Source organism: Nylanderia fulva, unplaced genomic scaffold (genome assembly GCF_048542155.1).
Source record: "Nylanderia fulva isolate GAGA-0341 unplaced genomic scaffold, ASM4854215v1 Scaffold41, whole genome shotgun sequence".
Lineage (NCBI taxonomy): Eukaryota > Metazoa > Arthropoda > Insecta > Hymenoptera > Formicidae > Nylanderia > Nylanderia fulva.
Genome location: NW_028190488.1, coordinates 1,110,826 through 1,133,100, shown reverse-complemented (window position 1 = coordinate 1,133,100; position 22,275 = coordinate 1,110,826). Strand labels below are relative to the sequence as shown.

The following is a 22,275-nucleotide window of genomic DNA, read 5'->3' as shown; positions in this document are numbered from 1 at the left end:
AGAGAAAACTTGAGAGGCCATTAAATTTATATTTTTTGACATTTCTGGTGTATATTAATTATTTTATAATTTTTAGTACATCAAAAAAACATTTACTCGCAAAACTGTAATAATAAAAGACACAGTATAAAAATTCATGGATTATCCATCGAGCGATTTAACGACAATTGATAAGACAGATTCGAGTAAATGTTTCCAAATTCCACGAGTGAAAGTGATGACGCTGCTGGACAAATATGAAATGTGGCTTTCCTCGGCTTGTATGAAAACAAGGATCGCACGATTTAGAAGCGTCGTTGAATTATCGAGTATTTTCCAGGATATTAAACAGAATTGCTTCGTCTAACGTCATCAGGTAAGACTTCGTTTTTTTTCTTTTTATTAAAATCGTCAATAAGACATCGCTTCACATAACACGTGCGATTTCGATAAGATCACTGAAACACGTGTTTCGTTTCGTCAGCCGTTGAGGTATTCGAGGGAGGAAATGTGCGATACACGATAAAAAATGCGATCGAAGATTTGTTTGATTAATATCTGCATTCGGCACAAATGCACGAACGTGCAGGATGGAATTTCCAAGAAGAGTCAGTGGAAGAAGGTTCGTCTAAAGACTGCGCAAGATGCGAAAGTCCACCGAGAGGAAGCTTCCAACCTCGAAAAATGCCGGACAATCCGCATCGAACTCTATTTATAATTCGCCTGCGATACCCGACAATTTCGAGGCGGGTTTCTGCAAATTCGCCAAATTCGAAGTCATGTTGAACAAATCGGGTAATAATGTGCAGGTTTCGGAAGAACTGAAAGTGGTCGAAAGAATAAATGTAGAAATGCAGACGCAATCGACTGAATTGTTGCATCAACAATTGTTATCTCACAATAATTCTCAGAAATCAAAAGAATCTCCGAAAAATAATACAAATGTTGGTATTAATTTGAGAAAGGATACTGCTAGAGTTAATGAAGTTAATATGCAAATGCTGCCCAAATTATTGCATGAACAATTGTTCGGGAAGGATAATAAGCAAGAACGTCTCCCTGAAGAGGAAATCAACAGCATCAAGAAAAATTTAAGCACATATGGCATAAATGTGGAAGACGCAACCAGGTTATCCGATGTAAACTTGAAGTTACCAATTTTGGAAGGGAAAGATATAGAGGAACATTTTTACAACATTGGAAGAGCACAAGTTAAGCCATACCTGAAGATCATAAATGAAATTATAAAGGATATTCCAGAGATGCCGAAACAGTGGCTTTTCAAAGAAGGCTGGACCAGATATACAGCAGATGGTAGGGTGGAAAGTGTAGATTATCCGTTGGAAGATGGAGTAGTTTTCGATATTGAAGTTTGCATGAAGCAGGGTCCTTTGCCTACTCTCGCCACTGCAGTCAGTAATAAAGCTTGGTACAGTTGGGTATCAAATTCTTTGGCGCAGGGTATCGGTCAGATGTTTGACACACAGTTGTGTACACCTAGTCTGCTTATTCCTATGGAAAGTAATAAAGACGAGTATGGATACAAATTGAATCAACACCAGAAGAAGCCAAAGATCATAGTAGGTCACAATGTTTCATTTGACAGAAGCAGAATTAAAGAGCAATATTGGATGAATTGTACTGGAAGTCGTTTTCTCGATACTATGTCGTTACATATATGTGTTAGTGGTCTTAATAGCTACCAGAGATCGTTGTTATTATCTAAGAAAACGGATTCGGAGAAGGATAGCTGGCAATCCAACACATCGCTGAACAGCTTGTTAGAAGTGCATAAGCTCTATTGTGGCTATGAGATAAGTAAGGAATCGAGAGACATATTTGTTGAAGGTACTATCGAAGATGTTAAAAATAATTTTGATATGTTGATGACTTACTGTGCCAGTGACGCTGTCGCCACTCACAATGTTCTACGCAATTTATTTCCGCTTTTTCAGGAGAGGTTTCCTCATCCTGTTACTCTAGCTGGAATGTTAGAACTCGGCTCCGCATACTTACCGGTGAATTCTAATTGGCAGCGATACTTGGAGGAATCAGAATCCACTTTTGACGATTTAAATTACGAAGCCAAGTTCACTCTCGCTAAGAGAGCCGACGCCGTTTGCCACCTCATGCACGAGGAAAGATATAAAGAAGATTTGTGGATGTGGGATCAAGATTGGAGTACACAGGAAATTAAGATAAAGAATAAAGTGTCCTCATCAAGAGCAAAACTTGCCAATGTAGAAAATATAAGAGAAGAGTTAGACAAGAAAGAGCAATCAGACAATAAGAGATATTTATCGGATGACGAAGAAGATGAAGAGGATTCTCTGGCGAAGGAGTTTGCTTATTTGGAGGAGACTAGGCACTTGTTACCTGTTAGAATGCCCCATATGCCAGGATATCCAGCCTGGTATAGAAAACTCTGTCCTAAACCAAGCGACGAAAATTGGATGCCGGGTCCTCAAAACATCAGCACGTCCATGCAAGTAGTTCCAAAACTGTTAAATCTGACATGGGAAAAGTATCCATTGCATTACATAAGAGATCATGGTTGGGGAATTCTGGTGCCTTTCAACGACGATTCCGACATTGAGACTAAACTACCGCTGAAAAATCTTTTAGGACACTGCCCATTGCCAACATCCAACAGCTCTAGGGACACATCCGGAGACGCGATGTCTACCTTGAGCACCGATGTACAGAACGATCTTCACAAGACGGAATTCTGGCGGTTTAAGAAGAAGCAGGACGGGCCGGACAATAAGATATACAAGGGCACCGGCGTGTGGTGCAACATCGTCATTGACGACTGTTGCTACTTCTTCAAGCTACCGCACAAAGACGGTGCCAGTAACAACGTCGGTAACCCGCTCGCCAAGGACTTTCTCAATAAATTTTCCGAGAATGTACTCGCCGGTTTGGACGTCAGCGCCGCGGAAGTACTGAAGATCGCCCGCATGTTGTCCTACTGGCGGAACAATCGCGACAGGATCATGTCGCAGCTAGTGATATGGTTGGACGATCATTCTCTGCCCAGCAACGTCAAGAAGACCAAAAGACATACGCGTTACGGCGCCATAATACCTCAAGTAGTCGTTTCCGGAACTTTAACGCGACGTGCCGTGGAACCCACGTGGATGACAGCGTCGAATGCGCATGTCGAACGAATCGGTTCCGAGTTGAGATGCATGGTTCAAGCGCCGCCAGGATACAACATCGTTGGCGCCGACGTAGACAGTCAAGAGTTGTGGATCGCTTCCATTATCGGAGACGCGCACTACAAAAGTATTCACGGGGCCACGCCTTTTGGCTGGATGACTCTAATCGGCACTAAATCCAACGGCACGGACATGCACAGCGTCACCGCCAAGGCTATCGGTATCTCGCGCGACCACGCCAAGGTCATCAACTACGCGCGGATCTACGGCGCCGGTCAGAAGTTTGCCGAGCGATTGCTGAAGCAGTTCAATCCATCCATGACCGATGCCGAAGCCGCTTCCAAGTCGCGCAAGATGTTCACCTTGACCAAGGGTAAGAAGGTGTTTCAGCTGAAAGCTGAATTTGTCAATAACGACCTGGAAGACAAGTCTTACACATCCTATGAGGCATATCAAATGGCGAAGTTGCACGGTAAAACGTTGCAAGACATGTTCCAGAAATACGAATGGATAGACGGCTCGGAATCGGCCATGTTCAACCGGCTGGAGCAGATTGCTGGCCACAAATATCCGGTCACGCCGTTTCTCAACGCCAGATTGAGTCGCGCCCTAGAGCTCACCAATACCGATAACGACGACAAGTTCCTGCCCACCAAGATCAACTGGGTGGTGCAGAGCGGCGCGGTGGACTTTCTTCACTTGATGCTGGTCTGCATGAGATGGTTGATGAGAGACAACGCGAGATTCTGTTTGTCGTTTCACGACGAAGTGAGATATCTCGTCCCGGCTAGGTACAAGTACAACGCTGCCCTGGCGATGCACGTGACCAACTTGATGACGAGATCGTTCTGCGCCTCTCGTCTAGGCATGAGGGATCTGCCTATGTCGGTGGCGTTCTTTACCGCCGTGGAAGTCGATACCGTTCTTCGCAAAGAGTCCGCGCACGATTGCAAGACCCCTTCGAATCCTCACGGCCTGCAAAACGGATATGAAGTATCGTCCAGGCGAGACTTTAGACGTGTGGGCCGCCTTGGAAAAATCTAGTGGCTCGTTAGGTTCATGGAACGACGCGAAAAATCGCAAACTTAAGTCGGCGGAGAATTCTACCGTCCAAAAATCGCCGCAATCTTATAAAGCTAATTAAATTAAAATTACGAAAATTGCAAAATTAATTTTTTTATCGCAATTTTTCAAAACTATAGTTTAAGTCAGAAAAAATTAATGAAGGAAAAGGAAAACGGGGAATAAAAATTACGGTATTTTTTTTATTTAATTTTACAGAGCACAATGTCTTCTATAATAACGAAACGTAAATACGTCATTCAAGAACTCGACGATATGAGTCTTCCCACGGATTCGCAAAGCATCGTACAAATTGTTCAAGCCCGAGGCCATAATCTTCACGAAGTCGTCACTCCCTCCGGGGAGCAATTCATTGTTTCGATGCCTACTAAATTCAGGCAGAATATCTGGGTAAAGAGAGGTGACTATATTGTTATCGAGCCAATCCAGGAAGGTAAAAAAGTTAAGGGCGAAATTGTCAAGATACTCACAAAGGTAATTAATTCCTTTTATAGCTATTAAATCATATTATTTTTCATAATTTTTTCTATCATTTTATGCAAAAATTTCTGACTTAAATATCTATTATGAGAAATAATTTAAAAAGTCGAATTAAAATTCTGTTGCAATATATTGAAAACAATACTATTTCATTTTTATTAATAATATCTAATGTTATTAATAATACGTTTTCAGGATCACATAAAATGGTATAAAGCACAGACCTGTTGGCCATCGGAATTCGATGAAGATCCAAAGAGAAACGGACAGTCGATAGCAATGAACCATACTACGTGTAACGATGAGGAGCTCTTTGTAAATTTGAATAGGTATCAGAATAATCAGAAACCAGATGACAGTGAAAGTGATTCCAGTGAATCTGATTCTGATTAGTGTCGTTAAAAGCCAACGGACTTTATAATCTTTGTAATATATTACATGTACATATAGATGTACATAGACAATTTGTGCCTGTCAAACAAAAATCTTTATTTTTTCAACTCAAAAGTGTGTGTATGTATATATATACATATACATATACATATATATATATATATAGCTATATACACACACATGTATGTACATAATTATTTAATAAATTTTGCATATAAATACTGATTTCCACAGGATGACATTTTCTCGATACACTATAGAGGCGTCTTAAATACGGGATTTAAATTGAGGAGATGACCGCTTTCTCTTTGCGATATGCACTTTGCATCATAACGTCATCATAATAACGTAATATACAATGCGGCACGGTTATGAATGTTGAGCGCATAGCTCGGACTAGCTAGCTAACGGATTAACCGAGTACAGTTAAACCGACGGAATTAATGATCGGCCGGACGCGAGATTTCGGTCTCGCGCCGAATCGTCATGCGCTTCAAACGAAGAGACGAATAGAAGTCGAGCGCACATTATTGTTTCGTTGTTGGGAACGAAAAGAAAAAAAACTAGCCGACCGGTCGACACGCAAGAAACGCGGAGCCGGAAATAATAGTAGCCCGCGTGTGACCCCGCACTTCCGCTTAATAACAAACGTCTTCTTTCTCCTTTTTTCCTCTGAGATTATCGCTTTATCTTGTCCCCCTAATTTCGCGCAATTAACCTTTGATCCGCATAATACTTTTTTCTCACGAACGATGACGATCCTCGGAGATTCCTAAAGTACTTTGATTATTTTACGATTAATTTGACGATTTTTCATTTGCACGTCGCGACATTAAGATAATTAATTTATATAAAAATATAATTATATATAAATAAAATTAGATATATATAACAATTTTTTTTAACGCAAAATGTACAATTACTTTTATTATTATTGTTGACATATAAATATTTTGATGAATTATTAGAAAATATTAATTATATAAAGAAATTTATATATGTTTATTATATATAAATTATTGAAATTGCCAGACGATGATTTTGGTCGCTCGCCTTGATAAAAGGCAGACATTGACCTTAGTAGAAAAAACATGACTCATCGTACCCGCTGCGTGTTGACCGTCTCGTCTTGCGAATTCGATCCATTCCCCAGGCGCCGCACGCAAACGATAAAGTGTGCACGTCCTACATACTTGGCTCATTGAAAGAAAAAAAGAAACGAGAGATAAGCAACATTTTCTGCCTAGCGTGCCAAATACCGACTCTCCTTTCATATTTATTAATTTAATTTCATAAGATTCTCCGTTCTTCCGAATAAGTAGTTCTATTTCCAAGATTTTCACGTTAAATAAAAATGCACTCGGACAAGTGCAGGTTTATCTTTTGGTGCATAATAAAAATTGTACGCACATGCGGGTTAAAATTAAATAGAATAACGGTATAATTCATAATTATTGTTATCAGACACACAGTTACTTCCACATACTTGGGGAAAAAAACTCATTAACGCGGTTCTATTAACTAGGACGATAGAGAAAATTCAATACTTCCCTAAAAATGAAAATAATTAATGTATCTGGTAGATAAGTTAATTTTTATTTAATTATCTGTCAGACACAAAGAGAACGAGAGGGAAAAGTCGATCGCAAATCGCGCGTTGTTCTGTTTGGCAAAAACCGGCATTTATCGGGCCTCCTCTCTTTTCGAATGCACACGATGATCGCGTGTCACCGTGTCAATGACGCGGATGTTAACGGGAAGCGAGAAAAGATGTTAGAATAATAGACGAAAGCTTTTTACAACAGCGGGAGACCGTGAAGGAGCGCGTCGCGCAGCTGGAGACGGGATGCGCGACTATCGTCTCGATTATTATCTCGTTTTCGACGAGGACGGCGGAAAGTCGCGCGGAGATGAGTCGCTTTAAGAGAGTGATTCACAGGATAGAGACTTCCAGCATCTTGCTTCGTTCGTGCACTTTCGACATTTTTTTTTCCTTCGAAGAGCGACATCCTGTCTAAAGAATTCGTGGCATGCAACCATATGACTGCATGTGTTTCGTTACGGATAATTATGCGCTGTAACTTGAAACGATTGGTAAAAGTTGGTACCCAACTATTGGGTGAAGTGTTGAGACAATGGATTATGTGAAACATTTATAGACTTTCCCGCGCGCGTTTAATTACTCCCTGTTAATTACTATATTTAGAAAATGACGTAAAACTTTTACTCCGACTCGTGCAAAAAGAAGAACGTTTTGAAAGAAATTTATTTATAGATAAGATAAATTATTGTATGTATAATTTTTAACGTAGATTTATATAAGTTTTATATTAATTTTTTTTTCGATAAACTGCAGAGAAAGGTATCTTTAATTTTTGTCTGATGAAGTTTAGGCAACGACAAAGTTGTAGAAAATTAATATAATTAAAAGAATATTAATCTGTGATATTTATTACATCCTGACGGTTTTTGAATACATCTCGACGTCGATCATAATTCCCAGGTATTAACAGCATGCAAGCGTTGCCCCAGAATTCATATGACCGAAACGCTTCCCGTTAAACGTGATACCTTCGCCTGTATATTCACTACAGGAGGAAGTACGTACTTTCAAAAAAAAAATCCTATCTCCTGTTACAGTTCCGGTGAATAAGCTCCGAGGTAATTCGATATAAAGAATAAATATAATACCGTCGCATTCAATAATATTCCACACTGGAGCAAACCCATATATGTATAATTTGCAGCTTCCGGTAATCAAGTCGCGACATAATCGTATAATTAATTCGCATTATATTATTCGAAGAATCGATTTCGCGCTCCAAGAGGATGAAGAAAAAAAGTGTGCAAATTGGAAACTTGCACGATGCTTCCTCGCCATTCTATTTCGCTCATTAAGCTTCCTCTATTAGCAAACTAGTTTCTCAATTTTGGCTTCCTCATAGAGGAAGCTTAATAATGAGCGAGATAGAATGGTGAGGAAGTATAATGTGCAAGTTTCCAATTTGAACACTTTTCATATAAAATAACATTTTTTTTGTAATGTATATTTATGTATTATGTATGTTTCTTTCGTAAAATTCGAAAATTTACACTTTTTTGAAAAATTCAAAATTTCATAAAAAATGAATTCTTTCACCGATCCTCGCTAAACTCAATCCCAACTATTTTTTCACGATACTTTATTCATGTAAAAAAGTTTACCTCGACATGTCAAAATTTATAGAAATTAAAGCGATCACAGACATTTCTCAAAAAATTCAAAATTTTATAAAAAATGAAGCATTTCATCAATCCTTAAATTCGATGCCAAGCATCCTTTAATAACAATCTATTCATGTAAAAAAAATCCATTCTAGTTTCTTTCTATCTTTCCTAAATTATACGGAAGCTAAAGCAATCATAAGAATTTTTTGAAAAATTAAAATTGCATTAACATTTAAAATACCGTATGAATATTGATATAAAAATAACAGTAAATAAATGTATTGTGTACTACTTTACTCGAACGCCAAATTGGAACACTGTAGCTCAAACACACACTTACTTGTTAAAAAATATCTATACGTGTGATTTTTTGATATGTTTTGGAACATTCTAAACACATCTACATAGAAATGTAAAAAAAAAAAATTATTTTTACAAAATCAAAGTTTCCTCTAAGGGACAAGCAAAAAAAAAAAAAAAATAATTACACTCGTTTTAATGATCAGAAAAAAATGTTCGCGAACACATAGAGTGAAAGAGAAGAGAGACAAACTGGAAGAGCGTACTCTGGGATTTGCGTACCGCCGAGGGTTTACACACCCCTCTTCTGTTCACATCCCCTGTTTTTCCTCCCCTTCTCTTTCCGTCTCGCTCCTTTCATCTTTTGTTCTACTTTCCTTCTCTCTCTCTCCGGTCACGGGATTCCTCTCCCCGCTTCGGTCTTAACCCCATCATCGTCGTAGCTCCGCTTCGGGAGAGCGGAGCTCAGGAGGCCGACACGAGTGCGTTTCCCTCGTCCGGCTCGTCATCCATTCGCAGGCCCGACTCGCGACGGCCGGTTGCACACCTCGCCTCGGTTGCACTCAGCTGCACACGCTACGCATTCCGTTTCAACGCGTCGAGCACGCAGTATCGGGAGAAGAGAGAGATCAGCTGTTTTCGCCGTTTCTTCGCGCTGAAAGGAAAGACAGGATGAGGGAAATCGTGCATCTGCAGGCTGGACAATGCGGCAACCAGATCGGAGCTAAGGTAGGTCGACCTTTAATCCCGAGAAGAAATGTGCATCTTTTCTTCCAGACTCTTTCGAGCGAGAATTTAAAATGAGGAAGTCAAATTGTTGCATGCGCATTTTAATTAACAAATTGATTGATTTTCTAATCTGTGTTCCGTGTTACTAAATTATTATAAAAATTATTCGTACATCAGTAGGATATCACGAGATGTCTCTTGGTAGATTTTTTAAATTGTTCTTCTAAATTATTCTTCTTCAATTCTATGGTCGAACTAGCTTAAAAAAGTATTTATCAGGAAAACGTTGATTAATTGACATATAATAATTTTGAAGGAAAGTACGGATAAAAAAATTAAATTTTAATATTGAAAATTAGAAGAAAATCGCGATATATTCAAATATATTTATCCATGTTACTAAATTATTATAAAAATTATTTGTACATAAGTAGGATCACGAGATGTCTTGGCAGATTTTTTAAATTGTTCTTTTAAATTATTCTTCTTCAATTCTATGGTCGAACTAGCTTAAAAAAGTATTTATCATGAAAACGTTGATTAATTGACATATAATAATTTTGAAGGAAAGTACGGATAAAAAAATTAAATTTGAATATTAAAAATTAGAAGAAAATCGCGATATATTCAAATATATTTATCCATGTTACTAAATTATTATAAAAATTATTTGTACATAAGTAAGATCACGAGATGTCTTGGTAGATTTTTTAAATTGTTCTTTTAAATTATTCTTCTTCAATTCTATGGTCGAACTAGCTTAAAAAAGTATTTATCATGAAAACGTTGATTAATTGACATATAATAATTTTGAAGGAAAGTACGGATAAAAAAATTAAATTTGAATATTGAAAATTAGAAGAAAATCGCGATATATTCAAATATATTTATCCATGTTACTAAATTATTATAAAAATTATTCGTACATCAGTAGGATATCACGAGATGTCTCTTGGTAGATTTTTTAAATTGTTCTTCTAAATTATTCTTCTTCAATTCTATGGTCGAACTAGCTTAAAAAAGTATTTATCAGGAAAACGTTGATTAATTGACATATAATAATTTTGAAGGAAAGTACGGATAAAAAAATTAAATTTTAATATTGAAAATTAGAAGAAAATCGCGATATATTCAAATATATTTATCCATGTTACTAAATTATTATAAAAATTATTTGTACATAAGTAGGATCACGAGATGTCTTGGTAGATTTTTTAAATTGTTCTTTTAAATTATTCTTCTTCAATTCTATGGTCGAACTAGCTTAAAAAAGTATTTATCAGGAAAACGTTGATTAATTGACATATAATAATTTTGAAGGAAAGTACGGATAAAAAAATTAAATTTTAATATTGAAAATTAGAAGAAAATCGCGATATATTCAAATATATTTATCCATGTTACTAAATTATTATAAAAATTATTTGTACATAAGTAGGATCACGAGATGTCTTGGTAGATTTTTTAAATTGTTCTTCTAAATTATTCTTCTTTAATTCTATGGTCGAACTAGCTTAAAAAAGTATTTATCAGGAAAACGTTGATTAATTGACATATAATAATTTTGAAGGAAAGTACGGATAAAAAAATTAAATTTGAATATCGAAAATTAGAAGAAAATCGCGATATATTCAAATATATTTAACAGAGTGTGGAGAGTCGCAGAAGTGCATTACGATAGGGCACGAATAATTTATTCGTTTGCGAAGATATGCGGCGCCGGAAATTAATCGTAAACCTGGCTTATGTCGCGTGCAGAGACGACAGACAGTCAATTAAACCTCGAACAAGCCAGACATTGTGACTCACTGTCTTCGAAATATCGATCCTATTTCGTTCGGGGCATTTTTACCATGATTAACAGAAGAACTATGTGCTTTTCACATTTTTTCTTCTTACTTTCTCGTTATTTTCAAGGAATTAGTCAGTCCGTCAAAATGTGTTAATTTTTTTTGAATACGTAATATTATTTTAATTACCAAAATAACACGATAATTATGATGTGAATATTTATCTGAATCGTCAATCTGAAACTGACGATTAGCAAGAATGAAAATATAATTTTGAGAACTCGAAACTGTCTTGAAATTTTGTGTAAATTTCTTTAGTCTGTCTTTCTTGTCATAATCAACAAACTCGGCGAAATAAATCATCACAGTAAAAACACAAATATTGTTTCAAAAAAATTGTACAATCTTTCGTAGTGATATCATTTGACTGCGGCTATAAATGAGTCGAAGATAAGACGGCACACGACGATGTGGAATTTAAAGAGCTGTGCTCATCTCGTGCTATTCTCCCTTCTATCTGGTGAAGCCTAAAGTGCGTAAAGTGACCCAAGTTTTAATCGTGCTGGCTAACTTAAAGAGGGGGGCAGGAAACGAGACCATACTTAACGTGTACTTAAAAGAGCACTTAAAATTCTGCAGTAATCGTCTCCATTATCCATTGGCGTGAAAATGAGTGGAGTCGGGAGATTGGAATCTTTTGAAATAAAATAAATAAACCAGTTGTTTGAAAAAATCAAGTAAATCAGTCTCTCGACGTAAAATATTGATAAAATAAAAAGTTGCTTTTATTACACACTATTAAAAAATAAATTGCATGTAATTGAATCTTATATACATATGCATATACATATATTTCTGTGTATGATTGTAAATGATTGTTAATGTAAATTCTTATTGCTCTTGTTTGATTTTGAGTGAGACACGTTATTGGAAACATTGTAAAGTGTTATTTGCGAAAGAAGCACTTCAGATTCATTAGTCTTATATCGATCGTGTTCATAGGCGTGACAATATGGAGATTCATGATATTCGAGATTTAATTACATCAGTTCTTGCGCAATATTAAAAAAATAAATTTTTTTACATAAAAGATCAGTTAGCTTGTACATTATTAATTTATTATTAATTTATACTCCAATTATGTGCCCATTCGGTTCATTATTTTGGATTACTTCGAATTCATATATTTTTGTAGTATTGTTTATCATTTATATATATAGATATATTAATAAATAAATTTAATAATCAATATTGAAAAAATTGACAGGCAGTTTTATGTGAAAGAGCTGTCATAAAGATTTAACTGCACTTAACTAAAGTAAACTTGACGCTTTATCACCGTTTATCTTCAATACCTTATCCAATTTTCGTGTAACTTTCTTATGAATTAGGAAATTTTTACCCAATGCTTATCATGCAATGACGCACGTGATACCATGAACCGGAAGATATGAAGGACTCAATGAGTCATTTTTATCAGGAGAAATATTTTTATCAGTAACATAGTAAATATGTACAGAGTTTTCCAATGCAACACAAATAAAGAGTAATATAATCAAATGTTATACTGAAGTAATAAAAAAAACAATGCATTCACTGATTAATTAAAAAACATATTAGAAAATATATTTATGTATTAATTATGCTTTTACGAATTACAAATAATGATCACTGTCACAATCTGTATATATGTATTTAAATTTTTTTCTGCCATTCAAAATTTGAAAAATAATTAATTAATAAATAAAAATGCAATATTAGAAAAGTGCAATCTCTCGTCAGAGCGAAAATCAATTCGATTTTCACAATCAGATACGTATTATTTTCGTTAGCAAGTGCAGCGCTCGAACGATCTTGAAGAGAGTATCGTCCCTTCACTTCGTTCTAGATGTGATCCACTATCGCTTCCGCGGCATTGTTTTCCGCTTGAAAGATTTTAACGATTGCAGGAAGCAAGAATGAAGCTTCTGTAAGATTACGGAACGTATTTACGATCTAAACAAGATTATATTTTTAAATATAATTTCTTTATATATTTTGGACTTAAAAAAATACATGTATTGCAATATATTTCTTCTAAAATACAGATCCATAAAATAATCTCTCGATAATGATAAAAATATTCTACTTTAAACATAGCTGTTTGCGCGTGAAAAAAATTAAGAAATATAGATGAATTTTATTCTGCACGATACACTGTAAAAAAATATGAAATATATTACACAAAAATATGTAAAATTACATAAATAATAAGTGTAAAATTACACGATAAATAATAGAAATGATTACCTTTTCATTATTTATCATGTAATTTTACATTTATTATTTATGTAATTTTACATATTTTTAATGTAATTTTACAAAATTTTTTTACAGTGTAATGAGCGCAGCGAAGATGCACCAGGATGCAGTTAGAATAATCAGAGGGACAGATTTCGTTGAAGCGGTAGCTACGACCACTCGGTTCGCTATTAATAGGAAGAGAAAATAGTAAAGACAAGACAAATGGGGAGAGAGAAGAAATGTTTTAACCCGGAGGGTGGACATGAGCCAGAGAGGGGCCGTAGGCCGCGTTAATTCCGTGCCTCCCTATTTTTGGATGTCGCGCGTGTTATCCGTCCCCTCTTTTTCCCCTCTGTCACATCGTTGCCCGGGAACTTTGGGGTAAATGTGCTCGATGGGAAGCCGCTCTTCATTCGACACGTCGAGTGGCTCCGAGAGTTTAGCGAGAAGCACAGCGTAGAATAAAAACCTCGGAACGAATTTTTTTTTTTTAGGAAATTACAGGAGGATGATCACTGTCACAATCTGTATATGTATTTAAATTTTTTTCTGTCATTCAAAATCTAAAAAATAATTAATTAATTAATAAAAATGCAATCTCTCGTCAGAGCGAAAATCAATTCGATTTTCACAATCAGATACACGTATTATTTTCGTTAGCAGGAGGATACTCTCCCTTTCTCCTTTTAGATATTTCTACCCTGAACTACTTTTTCTGGTTTTTCTGGTACTAATTATATTCTCGGAAATAAGTAGGCTGTTTCAGCAATTGACTCACACTAATAAATGATAATAATGTAAACGAACGAATCACGTTGCAGTTCTGGGAAGTCATCTCTGAGGAGCACGGAATCGACCAGTCGGGTATTTATCACGGGGAAAGCGATTTGCAACTCGAACGAATCTCCGTATACTATAATGAGGCATCTGGTAAGGACGTGTTAAACATTACGTATTTTACTTTGTTTATTTTTAAACGCACAATTCAATATATTGGAGAATTTTCTCTCCCCTCTCGCAATTTAACGAAATATTGTTATTACTGTAAAATGATTTTTTTTATATTTATAATTAAGCACATTTCCAATTTTTTTAAGAAAATTATATTTTTTAAACAATTATGTATAATTTATTATCAATATTTTGTTTTAATTTTTATTATTATATTTTGTTTTATATGTATATATACAAGTATAATTTAATTCATTTTTATATAATTCTGGTTTAATTAAGGATTTAATGAATAGCTTTTTTTATGTAGCAAATATCCATTTCATACGGTATATAGAATTATATTTATATCGCATTCTTGAGTATCTTATGTGTACACACTTATACTTAATGGAAATCGGGTTACTGGACACACCTGGTTTCTCGGTGAAAGGATTATAAAGATAATCTAGAAACATCATAGAATAGAATCAACAAAAATAGAATAGAATAAAAACAAGAAAGTGATAAAAAAAGATATCTGTAAAAACGAGATATATATATATATATATAATCTTTTATGTATCTCATATATACATACATCCATACATGACATACATGATACTTAATCGAAATCGAATTATTTGATGTACCTGGCTTGTCAGTGAAGAAGTACAAATAAGATGCGATTAGTCTAAAAATATCAAGAATACAATAAAATAAAAACTAGCTGGTTAATTACAATTAAATTAAATTTTTTAAATATAATTTTGTTAAAATTATCTGTATAAATAATTAAATATGTATATAATTCAATTGTATGTAGCAAAGTGGTATTATGCAAGTACAAAGAGATCATATTCACAGACTTCTCGATCCATGGAAGAGATCATTCCAATGGAGATGATTTCTCTCTCTTTCTCATCTCTGCGCGGATTCTGTCCTCGTGTCAAAAATAGCAATAACGAGAAAGGTAGAAAAGCGAGTGTGTCCCGCGCCGATGGATGAAGAGGAGCGTCGAGACACGCACGTTTACGCTGAAAATAGCCACTTTGTGTGGTCGGGGACTTAGGGCTATAGATTGCGGCTGCAACACGATTTCAGGACTTCTCATGCATTTGTTCGCGCCGCGAAATGAAATTATTTCCAAGAACGTATCGCGCGGTACGTGCTTTCACACGTTTAAAACAGCTCAATTAACATGAAACATATATACACATCAGCGGGGCAAATTATACGACAGAAATAGATTCGAACATCCCACACATGGAAAAACTTTTATTTTTAATTCTTATAAATTTTTTTCTCATTTTTTCCATATTTTTAGCATTTATTTTTGAAAATTGGAATATTTTTTTTACTGTGATATTAATTAAATGCGGATCTTCATATTCTTTTGACGGCATATCTCAATAGCTACTCATTTGCAAACGATACAGGCACGCATTTCCGTCGACCTCTATAGTCGTTACGAGTTTTTGGTAGAATGACAATAGCGACTAATTAATATGATCTCTTTGACGTCTTGTATCACTCACGAGTCATACGCCTATTGAATACAATCATTGATATTTTATGCGTCATACGTCTCCACTTAGGTATCCTCAATATTTATGTATTCGATAATCGAAAAAATGTAGAGATTTTTTCTAGAAAGCATTATATAGAATATTGTCATCCCGTTTTTATTTTAAACATTTGTCAATTTTTTGTATTTTTTATAATATTTCAATAAGCAAATTAATTTAATTAAATAATTAATTATTTTGATTTTTTATTTTATGTATATTCAATAATTGGAAAAATTTAAAGATTTTTCCTAGAAAATATTAATTATATAGAACATTGTCATCCTGTTTTTATTTTACACATTTTTTGGTTTCTTGTATTTTTCATAATATTTTAATAAGCAAATTAATTAAATTAATGAATAAATTCGATATTTAATTTTTCTCATCTCAGTTGCGACATCAACGAACGGAGGGAAATACGTACCTCGCGCGATCCTGCTGGATCTGGAGCCGGGGACGATGGATGCTGTACGTTCCGGTGCTTACGGGAAGCTCTTTAGACCGGACAACTTCGTGTTTGGGCAATCCGGTGCCGGTAACAATTGGGCGAAGGGCCACTACACCGAGGGCGCCGAGCTGGTCGACTCTGTCCTCGACGTGGTGCGAAAAGAGTGCGAGAACTGCGATTGCCTTCAAGGTTTTCAGCTCACTCACTCGCTGGGAGGCGGCACCGGGTCCGGAATGGGCACCCTGCTGATCTCCAAGATCCGCGAGGAGTATCCCGACCGGATTATGAACACTTATTCGGTGATGCCGTCGCCCAAAGTGTCCGACACCGTGGTCGAACCGTATAACGCGACCCTGTCGGTGCATCAATTGGTGGAGAACACCGACGAGACCTATTGCATCGACAACGAGGCTCTATACGATATCTGTTTCCGCACTCTCAAGGTTTCCAATCCGAGTTACAACGACCTCAATCACCTGGTCTCGCTCACCATGTCCGGAGTAACGACTTGCCTCAGGTATGCAAATCAAATTCGAAGAGAAAAATCCACCCTGAATAGCAAGGATTGATTACTTTTAAATTTATTATTCATTGCAATTATATCATTTGCCTTCAAAAATACTCGTTCTCAGGGTGTTTCAGAACTGGCGGAAAAGATTCCTGGTATCATTTGGAGACGATTTTTCTTTAGTGAAAATGTTGAGGGAGACCATCATTTTTAGCAATTTTTGTTATTATGTTTATAACTAAGCCTTATATTAAAATTCTACTAAGGCAAACTCTACCTAAAATTAACTGAAGAATAATAATTCTGTTAATATTTTATTTCCACAAGTTTGCAAAAAAGCCTTTATATTCACTGCTTATAATTCGAAAATTATTGGCGTCTTGACATTTCACTGAGGAAAAATCATCTCCAAATGATACCAGGAATCTGCCATTAAAAACTTTTCCACCAATTCTGCAACATCCTGTATATTCCTAAATATTTCAATATCACAACCCATACAAAATAGCGTATAACATCGATCGATTTTCTTCAGGTTCCCCGGCCAGTTGAACGCCGACCTTCGGAAGCTCGCGGTGAACATGGTGCCTTTCCCGCGTCTGCACTTCTTCATGCCGGGTTTCGCGCCTCTGACGTCCAGGTCCATGCAGCAATACTCCGCGCTCTCCGTGCCGGAGCTCACCCAGCAGATGTTCGACGCGAAGAACATGATGGCGGCCTGCGATCCTCGCCACGGCAGATACCTCACCGTGGCGGCCGTCTTTCGCGGCAGGATGTCGATGAAGGAGGTCGGACGAGCAGATGCTCAGTGTACAGAACAAAAACAGCTCGTACTTCGTCGAGTGGATACCGAACAACGTGAAGACCGCCGTCTGCGACATCCCGCCGAAGGGTCTGAAGATGTCGTCGACCTTCATCGGCAACACCACCGCTATTCAGGAGCTGTTCAAGAGGATCTCGGAACAGTTCACGGCGATGTTCAGGAGGAAGGCTTTCCTGCACTGGTACACCGGCGAGGGCATGGACGAGATGGAGTTCACCGAGGCCGAATCCAACATGAATGATTTGGTATCCGAATACCAGCAGTACCAGGAAGCCACGGCGGAGGAGGACTTCGAGGCGGAAGAGTGCGCAGATGACTTTGAAACTTGCGAGCAGGAAAACTGAAGAGCAACGCGATGCTGCTACTTTCTTCTGGTTCTGTCTTCAGCTTTTCTACCTGTGTCCTCGTCCATCGTAGGAGCTCGCGGAACGACCGACTGTGCGCTCGCGAGAAGCCGCCTTTTGATATTTTTTTATATAATACGTTCTGTAATCGACGAGGCGAATGTAATATAGGCGATTTTTATACGGGATTGTGATATTGAGATATTTATGAATATATACCAATGTGGTATATATATTTATACGTGTTACGAGGACGTGTATTTTTGAAGGCAAATGATATAATTGCGATGAATAATAAATTGAAAAATAATTATTTAAACTGTAATATAATTATATCATTAATATAATATAATTATATCATTTTTGATACGCCTATATTATATTCAGCTTTATTAGTGATAATTATAAAGATATTAATATGTTGCTTGGATATAAATGTAACATGGATTGGATTGTAATAAAAATCCTTAAATAATTACGCTGTTATCATAATTGATAATGTTGAAATAATGGAATTTCAATTTTTCTCTATATAGATTCTCAACAAATACTTTAATTTAAAAAATATTAAATTCTCTTGTTTACGACAGTATTAAGTATTAAAAATATTATTAAAAAATGAGCATATATATATAATAGCTTTTTTAATTTATGCAGTTTTCTTTGCTAATTTATTTATATATTTGAAATAAATTTCAGTCTCCAAGATGCGATATAAATTCTTCATTGAAGGTCCGTTTATAGGTTTTGATAAAGTTGATAATCAGAAATAAGGGATTCCAAAGTTTGTTGAGCCCTCTCGAATTCAGATATCTCCATTCCTTCGGAAGTGTAATAGTGAAGATACCTTCTACTTCTAAAATTTATTTAGAAATCATTGAGCAGCGTCGTAAACACCTACTGAATCGCAGTTGTATTTGACAGTAAAGTAGCAGATATTTCCCTATTAGGCATTTCTATGTCGCATGTAGTTTTAATATTATCCGGAATCAAATCCACGTTTTGCCCTTGGAACTTATTTCGTAAGAACTTCTCGTCCGCTTCCTAAAAAGAAAAGTTAAAAATCGTATATCTCGAAATTTCCAAATATCTTCTTATTTTATATATCTCGTCATTTATATCATATAAAAATTTTTTTAAATACAAAATGTTATTTCATACTCTTCTAATTGTTATTAATGAATGCCGAGGGCAATATTCTATCTCTGAAGATAAAGCTTATATATTAGTAGATTCATCTTTTTTAATGACATTATTACTTTTATAGCTTTTCATAAATAATTTTAATTTTTGTAATAATAGCTCACTTTTCATATAAAATCTCGTTGCGATATGTCAATCTGTGTTGTACAAAACAATTTTTCCTCTAGTCACAGAACGCGCAATCATTTCACGCTTCTTCATCTTTTCTCCGTAAAAAACATTCCACAATCACTTGTATAATATTTATTATCTGACGCGATTATAACGTTTTATTATTGTGATAGCAATTTTTCGCGAAAGCATTATTAGATCGATGTTGCAGCAGAAATCGTATTGAAATCGACACGCGCGAATATGTCACTGGATTCGTTCAGCATCTTTGCTTGTCGCAGCTTCATAGTAGCTCGCGCAATAACAGGCGTTCTCCGTTATTGCACGCGATAATAAAGTGTTTGCCCTCGCGGGGCACCGATGAGATAATGCGCGATCGCCAATTTTTGCCAAGGCCTTGGTCTCATCAATGTCAGTTGGCTGGAAGGATGATATCGAGTTCGATAACGAGAACCAAACGTCTCTAAACGCCCGTGAGCGTATTTGTCTTATTTAAGAAACGCGTGTATTTATATCACGCTAAATGAACGATGCCATTAACTGATAGAGATGATATACTACCGCTGTCAAGCAGCACGAGAAGTAAATCGTGCGCGATTTCCTAAACGATCGGAATATAGCGTGCTCAGAAAAAGTTGTCAATTAATTCGCGACCCAAAGACCTTTCAATTCAACGTTTCTGCCTACGTATCATTTATTGTAAAAACTTCACAAAAACAGTATAAATCGAGATATCTTCTCAAAATGTGTGTACATAAACGGCATATAAAATACTGTAAAACGATTAAAAAAAAGGTAAAAATGACAGATACAAAAGAAAGAGTCGTCACAAAAGTTTGCAAGCATGAGCGATCGTTCAAATTCTTCTTCCTCTTCTACTTCTCCATTTCTTCCTCATCTATTTCTTCATCGTACACTGTCGCGTCTTGATACTGCTGATATTCCGATACCAGGTCATTCATGTTCGATTCCGCCTCGTTAAATTCCAACTCGTCCATACCTTCGCCGGTGTACCAGTGAAGAAAAGCCTTCCTCCTGAACATCGCCGTGAACTGTTCGGAGATTCTCTTGAACAGCTCCTGAATGGCCGTGGAGTTGCCGATGAAGGTTGCAGACATTTTGAGGCCACGAGGCGGAATATCGCACACCGCCGTCTTCACGTTGTTCGGTATCCACTCGACGAAGTACGGGCTGTTCTTGTTCTGGATGTTGAGCATCTGCTCGTCGACCTCCTTCATCGACATCCTGCCCCGGAACACGGCCGCCACGGTGAGGTAACGTCCGTGACGTGGATTGCAAGCTGCCATCATGTTCTTCGCGTCGAACATCTGCTGGGTGAGCTCCGGCACGGTGAGAGCTCGGTACTGTTGGCTTCCTCGGGATGTGAGAGGCGCGAAACCCGGCATGAAGAAGTGCAGTCGAGGAAACGGCACCATATTCACCGCGAGCTTCCTCAGATCGGCGTTCAATTGACCGGGAAATCTATGATTATTTAGAGTAAATAGCTTATATATTTTTAATTTATCATGTATGGATTGCAGCAAGAATGATATTAAAATCGACACGCGCGAGTGCACTGGATTTTTAAATATTTATTCATGACTTTTATACAACAGACCTTAGACAGGTTGTCACACCGGACATGGTAGCAGAGACGAGATGATTCAGATCACCGTACGTGGGAGTAGTCAGCTTCAAAGTACGGAAGCAAATGTCGTAGAGCGCTTCGTTGTCGATGCAATAAGCTTGATCCGTGTTCTCCACCAGTTGGTGAACCGACAGGGTGGCGTTGTAGGGTTCCACGACGGTGTCGGAGACCTTTGGGGAGGGTACGACGGAGAAGGTGCTCATGATCCTGTCCGGATACTCCTCTCGGATCTTCGTGATGAGCAGAGTGCCCATTCCGGAGCCGGTGCCACCTCCCAACGAGTGCGTCAGCTGAAAGCCCTGAAGACAATCGCAGCTCTCGGCCTCCTTCCTCACCACGTCGAGCACCGAATCGACCAGCTCGGCGCCCTCGGTGTAGTGACCTTTCGCCCAGTTATTGCCGGCTCCTGACTGTCCGAATACAAAGTTGTCTGGTCGAAATATCTGTCCGAAAGATCCCGATCGTACGGAGTCCATCGTGCCGGGTTCAAGGTCCACCAGAATCGCGCGCGGCACATATTTCGGTCCGGAGGCTTCGTTGTAGTAAACATTGATTCGCTCCAGCTGAAGATCCGAATCCCCGTGATAGGTGCCTGTGGGATCGATGCCGTGTTCGTCTGAGATCACCTCCCAAAACTGTATCAATCGTTGGAAATAATTAAATGCCAGATCTAATGGAATTAAATGTCGAGAAAAATATATACGTAATATAAATGATAAATTAAATAATGTTATTAATTCTAAAAATATAAAATAATTGCGTATTTAATTAAGTAAATTGCATGTTTAATTAATTAAATTTCGTTTTAATCGCTATATCAATATTTTTTAAAAATTAATTCTAAATTTTGAAATATAAGTATTTGAATAATATTCAAAAAATATCTAAATGCAATAAATATTTTAATAAATCTTTGAAATTGTGATTGCCATTATTGCATGTTTTATTTTTTTCATTACTAACCTTGGCACCTATTTGATTGCCGCATTGACCGGCTTGAAGGTGAACAATTTCACGCATTTTATATCGAGTATTGTGAAACCTTAGGATAAAGTAACTGCACGGGATTCAATTTGTTTAATGTAAGGTAGGAGTCGATCCTCGGAAATTTTAAGGACGAGAAACGGGAATATCGCGGACTTGCCTAAGATGTCATTTAAACAGAAACAGGCGACTGCTAGATTCTCCTTGGCGACTGTCTGACCGCTTGCGTAGTTTTCTACTTGCAAATCGATGCAACGTAAATGTATTTTATTTCAGGATTTGAATTATATGTGTGTGTAA

At 36.8% G+C, this 22,275-nt stretch overlaps 4 protein-coding genes across 4 annotated transcripts; 3 read left to right on the top strand and 1 right to left on the bottom strand.

The window, feature by feature from the left end:
- Positions 1-288: 288 nt before the first annotated feature.
- On the top strand, positions 289-4,415 carry tam (DNA polymerase gamma, catalytic subunit tam). Its single transcript, XM_029314276.2, is given in 4 exon segments — positions 289-355; positions 464-649; positions 651-4,139; positions 4,141-4,415. Coding segments are annotated over 3 exon segments (3,774 nt in total). The 5' UTR covers positions 289-355; positions 464-508; the 3' UTR covers positions 4,285-4,415.
- LOC114939846 (putative RNA-binding protein EIF1AD) lies at positions 289-5,321 on the top strand. The gene is made up of 3 exons (XM_029314283.2): positions 289-355; positions 4,422-4,697; positions 4,899-5,321. Exons 2-3 carry the CDS (start codon positions 4,428-4,430, stop codon positions 5,094-5,096), a joined length of 468 nt encoding a protein of 155 aa, XP_029170116.1. The 5' UTR covers positions 289-355; positions 4,422-4,427; the 3' UTR covers positions 5,097-5,321.
- A 3,879-nt stretch (positions 5,322-9,200) lies between these two features.
- LOC114939830 (tubulin beta-3 chain-like) lies at positions 9,201-18,495 on the top strand. The gene is given in 5 exon segments (XM_029314257.2): positions 9,201-9,332; positions 14,227-14,335; positions 16,298-16,871; positions 17,398-17,653; positions 17,655-18,495. Coding segments are annotated over 5 exon segments (1,371 nt in total). The 5' UTR covers positions 9,201-9,275; the 3' UTR covers positions 18,030-18,495.
- LOC114939831 (tubulin beta-4B chain-like) lies at positions 16,331-22,265 on the bottom strand. The gene is made up of 4 exons (XM_029314260.2): positions 21,955-22,265; positions 20,962-21,626; positions 19,337-20,825; positions 16,331-19,073 (listed from the first exon to the last, which is right to left on the bottom strand). The coding sequence occupies exons 1-3, from the start codon at positions 22,009-22,011 to the stop codon at positions 20,219-20,221; spliced, it is 1,329 nt and encodes a 442-aa protein (XP_029170093.1). The 5' UTR covers positions 22,012-22,265; the 3' UTR covers positions 16,331-19,073; positions 19,337-20,218.
- Between the last annotated feature and the right edge of the window lie 10 nt (positions 22,266-22,275).

Excerpts from the sequence above, each read along its gene's own strand:
- LOC114939846 (XM_029314283.2), top strand. The coding sequence starts at position 4,428 with ATGTCTTCTATAATAACGAAACGTAAATACGTCATTCAAGAACTCGAC. Across the intron at positions 4,698-4,898 it reads TTGTCAAGATACTCACAAAG|GATCACATAAAATGGTATAA; the intron begins GTAATTAATTCC and ends ATACGTTTTCAG.
- LOC114939831 (XM_029314260.2), bottom strand. The coding sequence starts at position 22,011 with ATGCGTGAAATTGTTCACCTTCAAGCCGGTCAATGCGGCAATCAAATA. Across the intron at positions 21,627-21,954 it reads GCAATCAAATAGGTGCCAAG|TTTTGGGAGGTGATCTCAGA; the intron begins GTTAGTAATGAA and ends CGATTGATACAG. Across the intron at positions 20,826-20,961 it reads GGTGTGACAACCTGTCTAAG|ATTTCCCGGTCAATTGAACG; the intron begins GTCTGTTGTATA and ends AAATAATCATAG.